This window comes from Cherax quadricarinatus, chromosome 1, assembly GCF_038502225.1.
Source record: "Cherax quadricarinatus isolate ZL_2023a chromosome 1, ASM3850222v1, whole genome shotgun sequence".
NCBI lineage: Eukaryota > Metazoa > Arthropoda > Malacostraca > Decapoda > Parastacidae > Cherax > Cherax quadricarinatus.
The window spans coordinates 102,151,737-102,166,741 of record NC_091292.1 but is presented as its reverse complement, the minus strand read 5'-3'; the positions used below and the strand labels follow the sequence as shown (position 1 = coordinate 102,166,741).

The 15,005-nt window shown below is 37.4% G+C and overlaps 2 protein-coding genes across 7 annotated transcripts in view; one reads left to right on the top strand and one right to left on the bottom strand.

Moving 5' to 3' along the window:
• Positions 1–6,863, top strand: part of LOC138852748 (probable glutamate receptor) — a 51,383-nt gene extending 44,520 nt beyond the window's left edge. Inside the window, exons 12-13 of one of the 4 annotated variants that reach the window (XR_011392054.1) lie at positions 2,746–2,837; positions 6,818–6,863. Coding sequence is in view for 1 of the 4 variants with exons in the window: in XM_070085372.1 (XP_069941473.1) it covers positions 532–593 (62 nt within the window). In the remaining 3 variants the exon portion in view is untranslated. Of the gene's footprint in view, positions 1–531; positions 664–2,745; positions 2,860–6,817 lie in introns of those variants that run through there. The other 3 variants (XM_070085389.1, XM_070085372.1, XM_070085397.1) reach the window with 3 other exon arrangements.
• The window catches only part of LOC128687547 (proto-oncogene tyrosine-protein kinase ROS), a 181,493-nt gene continuing 166,639 nt past the window's right edge, over positions 152–15,005 (bottom strand). For 2 of the 3 annotated variants that reach the window (XM_070085354.1, XM_070085365.1), the window contains 13 exons: positions 14,481–14,683; positions 13,908–14,075; positions 13,260–13,458; positions 12,831–13,028; positions 11,310–11,531; positions 7,203–7,385; positions 6,792–6,934; positions 6,095–6,283; positions 5,556–5,768; positions 5,048–5,262; positions 4,463–4,611; positions 3,802–3,867; positions 152–3,577 (listed from right to left, as the gene is read on the bottom strand). In XM_070085354.1, the coding sequence (XP_069941455.1) occupies positions 2,742–3,577; positions 3,802–3,867; positions 4,463–4,611; positions 5,048–5,262; positions 5,556–5,768; positions 6,095–6,283; positions 6,792–6,934; positions 7,203–7,385; positions 11,310–11,531; positions 12,831–13,028; positions 13,260–13,458; positions 13,908–14,075; positions 14,481–14,683 (2,984 nt within the window). In that variant the 3' untranslated portion in view covers positions 152–2,741. The remainder of the gene's footprint in view (positions 3,578–3,801; positions 3,868–4,462; positions 4,612–5,047; positions 5,263–5,555; positions 5,769–6,094; positions 6,284–6,791; positions 6,935–7,202; positions 7,386–11,309; positions 11,532–12,830; positions 13,029–13,259; positions 13,459–13,907; positions 14,076–14,480; positions 14,684–15,005) is intronic. The other variant, XM_070085359.1, reaches the window with a different exon arrangement.

Genomic DNA, 15,005 nt, shown 5'->3' with positions numbered 1-15,005 from the left:
GGTCTGTAAATTGACAGTCTGATTCTGTACTGTCTACCATGGTTCAGTCCTCTCATCCTTCTATTTATTCATGCTACATACATATACAGAGCACCTACTAATCTTGATCATGGAGGTGGGTCAGAGTGGGCATTCAAGAAGATAACTGGTGATTAGTGTCTTGCAAATTTATTTCACATTTAATTGTCTATTTTTTATATTTGATTTCAGTAAATATTAGGGCATGTTTGAAGTTTTTAATAAATGAATGAATGTTAGTGTACAATAAACTGTGTGCCTGCCATATACCAACACTGGCACCTGAACAATGTTGCATGGCAGGTATAAAGGCATATAATGTCAAACACTTGTTTTAGATGTTTTGCTCAGGGCTGAACTTGATAAAGCAAAATAAATAACAAAAAGGCACAATACCGTGACTGGAACGATACACAAATAACAAAGCAAAATGTCTAATGAAATAACAAAGCAAAATGTCTAATGAAATGTCTTCTGAAATAAAAGCTTGTTATACATTACATGTCTTTACAGAAAGTTGTCAGCTTCTTGCCCCTTGCCAACATTTGAATGGCACTGGACAGTGGAAACTCTGAATGACAGTACATGGAGTCATCCTAGTCAGATATGCAAATGCTCTGTCCCAAAGATAAGTGCAGAAGAGGCCCTTTCTGGCTAGGAGACACTGATGTAGACATTACTGTAATTATTCTACTACATCTTTATGGCCTTTCTTGCCTGTATTAACAAACTAGAAATTAATCTGGTCTTGATTTAAGGGGGACACGTGGGATGTTTGTGAAACTTGTGCATGTGAGGATTTAGGTCGTGTATACAGGTAACTTGATAGACTGGGTCAGTAGTCTGCTCCTGCTTCCAGCAGCCAATGTGTTAGCCAGGATTTACAGAAATTAAGAAAGCTAAGGACATTGAGTATTTCTGTACCTAAATCCAAATAATGCAATTTGTTCCTTATTGAACATCTGCCTAGAAGAGAGGGTGTTTAACACATGTTTCTACATTGAGGGACTGATTACCTAGTCTTCTACTGTCTTCTGTATATAATTCTGCAAGGCTGAGGGACTGATTACCTACTCTTCTACAGTCTTTGCCACTGTTTTGAGAGACATTGGATAACCAAACATCTAGAAAATATATACCCAGATGTTGTATGCATCTAATTCATCACTTTCCTTGCTTTAATCACATATTTAAGAATTATACAGTACAGTAATTAAAATGCACAAGTATATTTAAAAAGTTCACATTTGAAGTAGAGAAGACAGTGGCATTTAAATCTCAAACAAAATGTGCTGTATTAGAAATAAGTCACATACACATTTTATAAGGGTTTACTGTTTTCATACATGTAAGCAACATGCCCCATCAAGTACACCAAAATATTGTAATGTGCATTTTTTTTACACTTTAAAAAACACGTCAGTTTTATCACAGGAGAATTTTACGACTTTGTAACTATACAGGCACTAAGTAAGTACAGTACAGCACTGTACTATACATATATATTTACTGATACACTGCCCACACATCAGTTTTCAGTAGTTATTATATGCTTCATGTAATGTATTTCAAGTGCTCATGATATGTATAACATCCAAATGAAGCAATAAACTACTAAATCCTATTACTGTACTTACTAGGACTTTTTGGAAAAAAATTATTAATGAACAAGATATTCACAAATATAAACATATCAAGTCTCAACCGATTTGGTTATTCCACATTTATAAAAAAAATCATAGATATATCTAAATGGGTTTTCCAGATTTTAGTAGCAAATAACTGATACTGTAAAGGAAAAATTTTGCCACTGAGAAATTAAAGCATAAACCTATTCACATAAATGACAATCTTAACACTAGGAGTAAAATAAACCTTAATACTGAATTGGCAACAACTTTAGTAATGGTTAACTGTACAAATAAAAATATATACATCTTCCCATGTGAAATTATAAGAATTATCATAGCAGATATCAATACACAACAGTTAATTATTGTTATAATCATAACTAAGCGCTAAACCCACAAGGGTCATACGGCGCTGCAACGTAACAGTTAAAAATTGCACTCTCGGTAAAAACAAACAGCAAAACATTAGAACAACTGATGTTCAGTTCTTGTTACTTAAATTAACAAAATACCCAAACATTGCTTTAACATCTCTTGATAGCTTTCAAGATGAGCAAATAAGCTTGGAGTTCCACTGAATTTAATTGGAGCTGTGAAAAAACTTGGTAAAAAATTTTATTCTATGATTAGGGTTTCATGTGCCATCTGTATTTTGTAAAATTTAGCAGATTTCATTAATTTGAATCTAAGCACAGTGCTTGTATTCTATGTAAAGCAAAACACATTAATTTCTACGAATTATACTGACTTGTAGGATTTCATTAAATAAATGAAGCAAAGCACATAAAATAATAGGTTCTCATTAAATTTAAATTAAAAGAATGGTATTATTTGTTTTAGAGGGCGAGAATATATTTATCAAATAAATTACATAACCCCAAAAATGTTCATATATAAAGTAAGTCTTAATGACTGTTAAAGTATAAAAGTTATTGAAGAAATTCACACTGTACAAAAAAAAATTAATAAATCCTTTTATACATATACGTATATATATATATATATATATATATATACAGTTGTACATAGAGCAGCCTTAATATTCACAAGAGGTATTTTCCCACTTAAAAAATCATCTTGATCTCTTTGTATCTAGCACCAAGATTGACTGGGGCTATGGTCAAGATCAACTGTAGATGCAGAGGTCATCCCACTTACAGCAGAAAGAGCTGATACGCCACTCAGACGGTGATTATCAAGTTCAGCTATAATATCACAATCTCTCTTGTGTCTTAAATTAACCCCATTTATTTTTCCAAAATCTTTGGTATTTGTTAAATCACTTCGCTGTTTTAAGTCTCCAGCCGACATGTTTACATAGGAATTATCCAAGAGTGGATTGTAATTGGAATCCAGGTCAATGTCTTGGCCTTCATTATCATAAGGGCCTGCTTGTAAACAAGGTCCAGTATAGACCTTATTATTTGATGGCTTGAGGTAGTGCTGTGGAGACATAACACTTGACATTGTGGTCAATGGGAAAGTAAAGGTGACACTGGTAGGAGAGTCTGGAATAGGAGATGCGATACTTGGGCTAAGTGGAGTGGATGGAATTGATACCTGAGCTGTTGTGATGAGGCTTGTAGGAGAACGGGGAAAATCTGTTGAGGTTTGTGCAGAAAACCTTGGCAAGTCAAATGAGGCTTCAGCACCTAATGGAAGACTAGCTGGAGGTGATCTTGGAGAAACTGGTGGAGATGACAGTGATGGTTCACTGACCAGCTGTAGGTATTGCTGATGCCTCCTTAAAGGAGCTGTCAGAGGTAGGGTGCTTGCTCCTGAGAATGAATCGCACTCTTCAACTTCTACTCCATTCCCTGCATCATCTTGACTTCCATTTCTCCCTCCAAGGTTGATAACACTGCCACTTGTTTGGGCTGACCATGAATTACTTGGCGAGCAATCATTCCCACTAACTAAGGAGTTTCCTGTTAAAGTAAATGGATTTGAGTTTTAAACAGAAATGAAAGTAATACTGAAGTAGAAAATTAGCTGAAATTTTCTCTGCTTGTGCAAGAAAATATTACTTTGCCATAATTCACAGGTTTCACTATATATCTAAGCTAAAAAAAAAAATGCAGCAAGTCTATCTTTTCTGAATTTAGAAAATTGTCAAAGAATTAGCTGCCTAAATGAAAACAAAATTCCCCACCTGAGTTAGTGTTGTAATTCTCATCATGTTCTTCAGCATAAGCCAGGTTATCAAGGCCACATTCACCTAAAACAGCAAACATAAGCATATATGACAGCACAAACTTTGGCATTCTATCCAATACCTTTACATTCCTCATTTTTTACCAAGTAATTTAATACTTATCAGCATAAATCAGTAGTCATTTCATTTGAATTCCTTTATGTGGTAGTAAAAAATTAGGAATCTGGTGGCAATCAAGACATAAAAACTGTTATTGTTATCAAGATGCAAACATCAAGAGAACAAGCAAGTTATGGCAATATAAAAGCTGAAGGGTATATCATGCAAAAGATGGAACAACTCTCAATTTTACATACAGTATTTCAACTGCAGGAGTAAGAAAAAAGCACGACATATTCCACATATTATACAAGGACATCATATATTTTGCAATTTACGTATGCTGTCCAAAATCAGGCATAATTAGTAATGAAAATTTACAGCAAATCACACAACGCATTAATTCTTTACCAGACAATGAACAAGAAACATGTTAATCAGTTCAACCATCTAAGACATTTTACAGTTCTCTCAATTAAAATAAGATCTGCAGCAAATTCATCAGAAACAGATTAATTTATAAATCACAAAGCATGGAAGATATGAATGGTCTACTTACCATTTGAACCAATATAGTGAACATTGTGAACTGCAAGGGCTGGCAAAGCTGAGATAGTTTCCTCCAACATCAATAGTGCTCTAAGACATTCTTTAAAAGTTGGTCGGTTCTCTGGACTGTAGCTCCAACATCGCTCCATCAGTTTATGGCTAAAAAGAAAAGTTGAAGCTTCTATCTATTTATCTGCTGCATTTTTATTTTATCTTGCAACTTGAGCATGCTGACACTTACATAAAACTTTACCTGAGAACACTTTTTTAAGCTCATAAATAAGGTTAGCATTGTCCTAACAAGACAATGTGATAACTTTTAAATTAGTTTGGAGAAAATACAATGTCCAATGATATTTAAGGCAAGAAATGAAATAGATAATAGATCTTTACAAAAAATATCTATGAAAAATATTTTAAGATTTTATACAATCCAAATAGATCCCAGACATTTATATTAAATGTATTGTTTTCAAAATACAGTACATTATATGAAATGGATGATTCACAAAAAAATATTTATTAACATGTATCATGTTAATAAATCATTTGCAATTAAACTATAATATATTTTTTGGAGTATTGAAAAACTTACAGTTCCTCTGGGCAATTGGGAGGACGATTAAGGCGACCTCCGCCCCTGACATAATGTAGCACTTCAAGGTTGGTGCGTGCAGGGTATGGCTGCTGTCCAAGAGTCAAGATCTCCCACAACAGCACTCCAAATGCCCAAACATCAGAGTGACTTGTGAACACTCCATCAACCAGAGATTCTGGAGACAGCCACCTCACTGGTAACAGCCCCTCTCCCTATACAAAAAAGATTTTGCTAAATAAGAGATGCCTGGTTGACCAGACAAGCCTAGCCTAAGGCTGGGCTCTGGGAATAGAAAAACTCACAGAACTCATCAAAAGTAAAGACAATGTATGTTTTTTCAGTACTGTACAGATGACAATAACTTATTATATAAAAAATAAAAAGCTTCATTAATTTTAGGGGTATTTTAATAAGTTTAAAGTTTTTTCACTCGTGAATTTCACAAGCCTACTCTTATAAATATGGCATTAAGTTATAAATAAAATGATCTATAGATATACAGTACCTCTTTTCTATAGTAATCATTTTTGTATATATCTCTGGCTAGCCCAAAATCACCAATTTTCACTATACGAGATTCGGGGTCAGTTGTTGAGACAAGACAATTCCTTGCAGCCAAGTCACGGTGGACATAGTGCATTTCTTCCAAATACACACAACCTTTAGCCACATCCAGACACATGGCCACCAAGTCTGCTAATGTCAAGCTACACTCAACCTAAAAAATGAATAGAATTGATTTAAAAGGTGGATACAATAATGCTCATTGTTACATACACTGTGTCTGCAGTTTGGAGGGAAATATGAGCTGTAATATCAATATGCCTCTGGCAGGAGAGTGGTGGAGTGAGTGATAGTGACAGTGTTTCTTCTTTTTTGAGTCACTCTACTTCTGTGGGAGACAGCTCAAACTTCAGACACTAAGGCGCCATCCAATATGAATGTGACTAAACATTTGACTCTGCAATATGAATATGACTTAACATTTTCTATAAATTTCAAACTCATGTATAAAATAATAATAATAATAAACTTCAAACTTACTCCACGACTTGTACGAAGATAGGACAGAAGATCGCCACCTTCCATCAGTTCAAGGATAAGGAAGAAAGGATCATGGTCTGTACATACAGCCAGAAGACGCAAGATATGTTCATGCTGGAAGTGACTCATCAACTGAGCCTCCTTCAGGAACTCAGCTTTTTCTGTCTCTGTTGCTCCTTTACGGAGAGTCTGACAAGCATCAAAGGCACTCATTGTTTACAGAGTAATACAAAATTAAATTCTTAAAATGTTGAAAATGCATATATTTTTTCAGTTTCCATATACGTAGTGGCTAAAAAATATACAGCCTCTCCTCACTCAATGACAAAGTTCCATTCCTAAGACCATGTTGGTAAACAAAATTGTCGCTAAATGAGGAGCTATAATGGTAGTGGGCTTGTGAACCATCTTTGATAGTGTTTTAATGTCACCTTTGCACCATTTATAACATTTCTGGTACTATATTTTTAAATGTTTATACAGTAGTGTACTATATATTGTATTAAACAAAATAGCAGAAATCAGCTCTAATAAACATTATTTATGTATGCATACAGGTCAGAGAGCCTGTTGTAAGTCTGGGCCGTCGGTAAAAGAGTACGTCGCTAAGTGAGGAGAGGCTGTACTCATATTTGCCAATCATATAAAATGTATACTCATGTATACATGAAAAATAAGAATTAATGGATACACATACCTTAATTGCCACCTTTGTGACCTCAGGTAAACATGGCAGTCCACAGGCTGTCCCTTCAAATACTTCACCAAACGCTCCACAACCCAGAAACTTGGTGAGGTTGATACAATGCCGTGACACATGGGGCAGATCCAGGTCATCTCCTGAAATTACATTTTGAAAAAATACTTGAGCTTTTTTTTTTGTAGATATACAGCTGGATGTTTAATAAGACAGCAAAAAATTATTCTCACAGATGAAGAAAAGGATTTATCAAATTATCTTTTTTATGAAGATTCAAGGGGTACAATACTGTTGCCTTTTTATCAGACTGAGATGTACTGTTATTCATTGTGCAGCTAAAAGCTGTGTATGTAAGATATTAATATAGAATACTGTAATAAGCAAAACATGTTTTTATTTTTCACCTACCTGGAAAAGTGTGAAGGTTATAGAGAACATTATTTTCTGTAACAAAGTTATTATTTATTGGCAACTGTCGAAGAGTTGCTAATTCTACTTCACGAGATCGTGGGTGGTGGTGGTGGTGGTGGTGAGAATCATTCAGAGAAGCTGCTTTAACTTTCCTCCTCCTCCTCTCTGCTCGTTTCATACCTAAAGAAAACATGATCCAAGAATGCTATTAATTTTTATGTCAAATTCAAATGAGAAACTAAATTTACAAAACTGCTTGTGACTGCTACAAGAATTCGAGCTATATTCTTTGCATTAGTGAATACTACTGTGAAAATTAGACACTAAAATATTAGAACAGTAACAATGGTATAATAATGTGAATAATAAAATGGTAGAAAATACCGACAGGTTGTTAGGTAAGACACACATGCAACAGTTAGGTATCTTTATTTCGAAATGCTTCACCTACACAGTAGGCTTCTTCAGTCGAGTACAGAAAAGTTGATAGAAGCACAAGAGAAGTGAAGACTGATTACATCGTCTTCACGTCTCTTGGGCTTCTATCAGCTTTTCTGTACTCGACTGAAGAAGCCTACTGTGTAGGCAAAACGTTTTAAAATAAAGATACCTAACTGTTGCATGTGTGTCTTACCTAACAATGGTATAATAATGTACGTACATCCATTTCATAACCTGCCAAAACACCTCCAAACTTACAATTATTTATTACAAAATAAAAATTAATGTGAAGCAATATAACTCATTTATCATATACAGTGGACCCCCGCATAGCGACTTTAATCCGTGCAAGAGGGCTGATTGTTATGCGAAATGATCGGTATGCGAATGAATTTTCCCCATAAGAAATAATGGAAATCAAATTAATCCGTGCAAGACGCCCAAAAGTATGAAAAAAAAAATTTTACCACATGAAATATACATTTTCCTACACACAAAGAGAAGGATACATGCACAATAGTAGAGTAGTACATGCACAATATATACTGTGCATGTACTACTCTACTAAATGAAGAATAAATGACACTTACCTTTATTGAAGATGCAGCAATGACTGATGAGACACTGTGTCCTGGGAGTGCCTTTTCCTCCTGAGTACTGTAGGTCCTGTTTGGCATTTTCTTCCAGAACAGGCCTTATCACACTGTGTATGCCACTACGATTCTTAAATCTCTCAAACCAACCTTTGCTGGCTTTAAATTCACCAATATGAGCACTAGTTCCAGGCATTTTTCCCTGTTCACCTGAGTGTTAGTCGACTGGTGTGGGTTGCATCCTGGGAGACAAGATTAAGGACCCCAATGGAAATAAGTTAGACAGTCTTCGATGACACTGACTTTTTTGGGTTATCCTGGGTGGCAAATCCTCTGGGGTTAATTGTTTCTTGGTATTCTCAATAAGCCACACCAACAACGGTGCTACAGCAGCAGCTGACAGTGCTACAGCAGCAGCAGATGATGCTACAGCAGCAGCAGACGGTACTACAGCAGCAGCAGACGGTACTACAGCAGCAGCAGCAGCTGACGGTGGTACAACAGCAGCAGCAGCTGACAGTGCTACAGCAGCAGCAGACGATGCTACAGCAGCAGCAGACGATGCTACAGCAGCAGCAGACGGTACTACAGCAGCAGCAGCAGCTGACGGTGGTACAACAGCAGCAGCAGCTGACAGTGCTACAGCAGCAGCAGACGATGCTACAGCAGCAGCAGATGGTACTACAGCAGCAGCAGCAGCTGACGGTGGTACAGCAGCAGCAGCAGCTGACGGTGCTACAGCTGACAGTGCAGCAGCAGCAGCAGCAGCAGCTGACGGTGGTACAGCAGCAGCAGCAGCTGTACCACCAATAGTAGCGATGGTTGATTGGGGTTTATTATACAACCTGGCCAGCTCGGAGACACGCACTCCACTTTCATACTCATCAATGATCTTTTTCTTCATCTCTATAGTAATTCTCACCCTTATTGCTGTAGGGTTGGCACTAGAAGCTTTCTTGGGGCCCATGGTCACTTATTTTCCAGATAAAATCACCAAAAACACTGTAATAATATGAAATGTTCCGATTGTATGCTTAGATGTTACCGCGGAGGCTGGCTGGTAAACAATGCCACCGGCGGCACATGTGAGGCTGGCTAAGGGCGCACATTGGACGCGTCTCGGACGAAGAGCGGTGAGCGGGTTTTTGAGCGGTATGCGAGGCAAAATTTTTGCAATAAAAGCGAGCGGTATGCGGATTGAACGTTATGCGATGCGTACGGTATGCGGGGGTCCACTGTATATAAGAAGCCCTTTGGCACATAATTTTTAGCAAAAAAAAAAAAAAAAAAAAGTTAGGATGGTTAGAAAGACTTGTTAAATGTTTAAATATACACTGACCATATAGGTCACTCAATACTTACAGCCATCAAAAATATTCACAAAATGATAAATGCACTGAGCATAAATGCTCGACACAAATAAATACAGTGGACCCTCAGTTAACACCTGTAGTGGATAACGCCAAAATCGGATAACGCCTCGCTTTGGCATAAAAAAATTGGCTCGGATAACACCTAAAAACTCGGTTAGGAGCTTTCGTCCTGAACGTGTCAGCACGGCGCCCTTAGCAGGGCCGGCCACTCACTCCGTGTACGTACCAACCAGTGTGCCATTGTTTACAAAGCCAGTGAAGATGATTCCGCGCGTACATGCGATACATTTTGTATTATTCCATTGTTTTTGGTGCTTGTAACTGCTAAATAAGCCACCAAGGGCCCCAAGACAGCTTCTAGTGCCAGCCCTATGGTAAAGAATGTGAGAAACACATATAATTTAGAAAAAGTTTGTAGAAAAATACGAAAGGGGTGGTGGTAGAGGGTGGTAGTGGTTGTGATGGTGGTTGTGATGGTGGTAGTGGTGGTGGTAGAGGGTGGTAGAGACTGTGATGGTGGTATAGGGTGGTAGCGATTGTGATGGTGGTAGAGGGTGGTAGTGATGATGGTAGAGGGTTGCAGTGATGATGGTAGAGGATGGTAGCAATTGTGATGGTGGTAGAGGATGGTAGTGGTTGTGATGGTGGTATGGTTTGATAAGGCATGGAGAGGCTGCCAGTTCTGACAAAAAAGCGACTGAAAAATATGTGCAGGACTTTAAGGGGTACATAGAGGCTGAAAAATTAAAACCCCAAGTGTTCAATTGTGACGAAAAAGGACTGTTTAGGAAGAAAATGCCAAACAGGACCTACATTACTCAAGAGGAAAAGATACTCCTAGGACACAAGCCAGAAAAGGACTTATTACCTGAAGTCCTTATGGAAGGGGATTCCCCTTCCAAACAATAGAACATCTTCATCCTCTGCCCTTCTCCCATTTCATCACTCATCAACAAGTCCACAATAAAGGTAAGTGTGATGTTATTATTGTTTTATTCTTCATGTATCATTGTTTTCTGTGTAGGAAAATGTATATTTCATGTAAAATAATTATTTTGTTTAATACTTTTGGGTGTCTGGAACGGATTAATTGGATTTCCATTATTTCTTATAGGGAAAATTAATTCGGTTAAAGGCTAAATCGATTAAAGCCTAGCTCTCTGGAACGGATTAAAGGCATTAACTGAGGGTCCACTGTACTACTATACAAAGTTGAAAATTTGAGCATCACTTAAAAACTTTACTAGGCTGAGGAGGGGTTGGTGAAGTGGTTTGGTCATGTAGAGGTTGGAGAGGGATAGGTTGACTAAGAGGTTAATAAATCTGGGGGAGGGAGGGGGTATGAGAGGCTATGAGTTTTAGGGGCTTGAGCATTCAGCAGACTTGTGAGAGCATTTTAAATGGAAGTGAATAGAGGCAAGTGGTTTTTCATAGATGTGCTGTTGGAGTGTGAGCAAGGTAACTCTGATGAAGGGATTCAGAGAAACTGGTTAGTTGTACTTGAGTCCTGGAGGTGGGAGAGGCAGTGTCTGCACTCAGAAGGGGTGGGGGATGCTTCATTTGGAGGGTAATCTGAATTGTGACATAAGCATGCTTCTGGTAAGACAGTCTCTGAATGACTGACAGTCACCGTACCTTGGTGGGAGACGACTGTTGTGAAAAAAAAAATTAATAACAGTACACTATACTGTATTTACCATATATAAGACTTGTAAAAAACACTCCAAAAAAAATCAGAGATGTTGGTATAGTTGATGCAAGAATTGTAGGGAGATCAGTCTGTGTCAGCATGGTTGGCCCAACTACTGTGTCAATCACATTGACTTCTCCCCAAGGGCCAGCTCCAAGTTCATTTATGGCACGGACTCGAAAGATGTAACTGGATTCTGCTTCTAATCCTTTGATAAGCCAATAATTATCTGTAAAAAATTAGTATCTATTAATTACTGTCCTACGGATTTTATAAATTAATATACAACTCCACAGAGCAGTAACATAAATTAATACACATGTAAGATTTTTATTTATTTTATTTTATTATCACACCGGCCGATTCCCACCAAGGCAGGGTGGCCCGAAAAAGAAAAACTTTCACCATCATTCACTCCATCACTGTCTTGCCAGAAGGGTGCTTTACACTACAGTTTTTAAACTGCAACATTAACACCCCTCCTTCAGAGTGCAGGCACTGTACTTCCCATCTCCAGGACTCAAGTCCGGCCTGCCGGTTTCCCTGAATCCCTTCATAAATGTTACTTTGCTCACACTCCAACAGCACGTCAAGTATTAAAAACCATTTGTCTCCATTCACTCCTATCAAACACGCTCACGCATGCCTGCTGGAAGTCCAAGCCCCTCGCACACAAAACCTCCTTTACCCCCTCCCTCCAACCCTTCCTAGGCCGACCCCTACCCCGCCTTCCTTCCACTACAGACTGATACACTCTTGAAGTCATTCTGTTTCGCTCCATTCTCTCTACATGTCCGAACCACCTCAACAACCCTTCCTCAGCCCTCTGGACAACAGTTTTGGTAATCCCGCACCTCCTCCTAACTTCCAAACTACGAATTCTCTGCATTATATTCACACCACACATTGCCCTCAGACATGACATCTCCACTGCCTCCAGCCTTCTCCTCGCTGCAACATTCATCACCCACGCTTCACACCCATATAAGAGCGTTGGTAAAACTATACTCTCATACATTCCCCTCTTTGCCTCCAAGGACAAAGTTCTTTGTCTCCACAGACTCCTAAGTGCACCACTCACTCTTTTTCCCTCATCAATTCTATGATTCACCTCATCTTTCATAGACCCATCCGCTGACACGTCCACTCCCAAATATCTGAATACGTTCACCTCCTCCATACTCTCTCCCTCCAATCTGATATTCAATCTTTCATCACCTAATCTTTTTGTTATCCTCATAACCTTACTCTTTCCTGTATTCACCTTTAATTTTCTTCTTTTGCACACCCTACCAAATTCATCCACCAATCTCTGCAACTTCTCTTCAGAATCTCCCAAGAGCACAGTGTCATCAGCAAAGAGCAGCTGTGACAACTCCCACTTTGTGTGTGATTCTTTATCTTTTAACTCCACGCCTCTTGCCAAGACCCTCGCATTTACTTCATGTAAGATCATCTACTTAAAATGCCAAATTCTAATACAGTAGGATTATAGAAAATTTATACAAAAATAACTCGTGCACTTTACCCGATCCATTATATATGGTAGCATAGGTAATATTGTTGTCGAAGTCATTGGAATTATACAGGGAAGCTTGCAGGGTGTATGCAATAACTGGAGCACCATTTGGTTTTGCCTCACTCCACCAGAGCCTCAAGCCACCGCCAGGCAAGACCCCGCCCACCTGCTGCCGCATCACTTGTCCTGGTTCACCTGGAATCTCAGCTACACACCAAATACTTATTGTTAACTTACTTCTGGTTAACTAATTTTTAACTTTGAAAAATCTTATTAATTTGAAACATTCATCAGACAACAAACTTTCAAAAGTGTGCATGAACTGATTAAATTTTACCAAAATCAAAATGAATTTCTGCAATAAATATGTATATACGGAGCAATTGTTATTATATTCACAAAAATAAACAAAAATATAGTGCCAATGAAAGAACTCACCCAATGTGGAAAAATTAAAGAGAGGTTGTTCAGGCCATGTATAACTGTAGTAAGTATTATTGTATATAACCTGAACTCTAAATATGTATGAGGTGGCAGGTGCCAGATGGGTGATGTTGGCAAAATAGGTTTGTCCAGCAGTTGTTTGCTCCATGGTGAGATTTTCCCAGATACTGTCACCAAAGGCTGTATACTGAAACTGACATAAAAATAATGAGAATGATTAGTATTTATTAAGTGTAATGTATGTGAAATAACTTGAGTTAGCACTCATAACGTGATGGCAGAGAAAGTCAGTGATGAGTGATTGAATAAAATTCAAAAGTTACATTGCTAGGTACGTATGTTAAAGTGACATTATATACAGAAGAATGGTCAAAAGATATATAGCGTACTGTCCCATTATCCAAAAAGGACACGCCAAAGACAATGTATGCGTGCTCATAGAAGTGAATTCAGGGGTATTAATTTTATATTTAAATAAGAATGAGACTTAAGTGCTCCACAAAATAAACTTCTCTCTGAAGCATTTTATTCTATCACTGAAAGAAATGTACATTACAGAATGAAGCTGAAATCCAGTTAATAAAATAAGCTGAAAGGTTTATCATCATACTTCAAAAATTTAGTAATTGGCAATGTACTTACAGCGTGTCGCAAAACAGATCTGTCTGATGGTGCCTTCCAGTTAATGAAAAGTGTGCGTGCGGTTGCATTTTTCAATCTGATGTGTGGTAGTTCAGGAAGGGTGATGACAGTCACTCGTGGACTGTTTGTATGCACAAGTCTATCTTGGGAATAGACTCTTACCCAGACCTAAGTTGCAAGAATACACAATGCAATGGATGAATTTTAAGTATATAAACACTTCTAGTTTATACTGTATTAAAATATTAAATTTTAATTCAGATATAGTGCCATAGGTATATAAAGCAAAAATACATTCAAGAAATAGTTTTAAAGAAGATTCTAATACCCTTAATTTTCATAGTTTTATGTTCTAAATTGAATATACTGTAATAAAATACTTAAACTAATAAATATTAAAAGACATGTACATTGAGAGTTTTAATCATAAAACTTTACTGCTATACTCATGATAAATTCTTACTATTTCCTATTTTTTTCATAATCTTAAGACTGAGCACAGAAAACTGTACTAAACTTTCATAAAGAACAAATAATGGATTACTCAATGGAAAATAAAAAGAAGTGTAGGACCTCATATTTAGTGTTAGGAAGCAGTCTGTTAATTCTGACTGATATTTCCTGCGTGCTGTTAACTGTGGGATGAATGGGGCCAAGGTTGGTGTCTGCTCTTTGCCAATAAACTTCGCACATCTGTCCTTCACTGACGTTAAAAGTCACTTTAATTTCTTCTGGAGACAGTGCTTCAGCTGTTACTTTGTCTACACCCTCTGGTGCTGCAAGTTAAACATTTAAAATATAATCTGCATATCAGAATAATAAAATAAAAATAAATATTGGAAAGAAAAAAAAAAAGAAAACAAATAATATTTTGATTTGTGCATAAAAATATACGTACTTGAATTTTAAGTTTCTTGTAAATATATGTGCTTGCACACTACAGGAGGGATTTGGGATATTTACTGTTTAGAGTGGTATCTAAACTGTTGTATCTGTGTGCCTCTGTCAAGAGAGTGATAGTGTGAATGATGGCGAAAGTTTTCTTTTTCGGGTTACCCTGCCTCAGTAAGAAACAGCGAGTGTGTTAATAAAAAAATA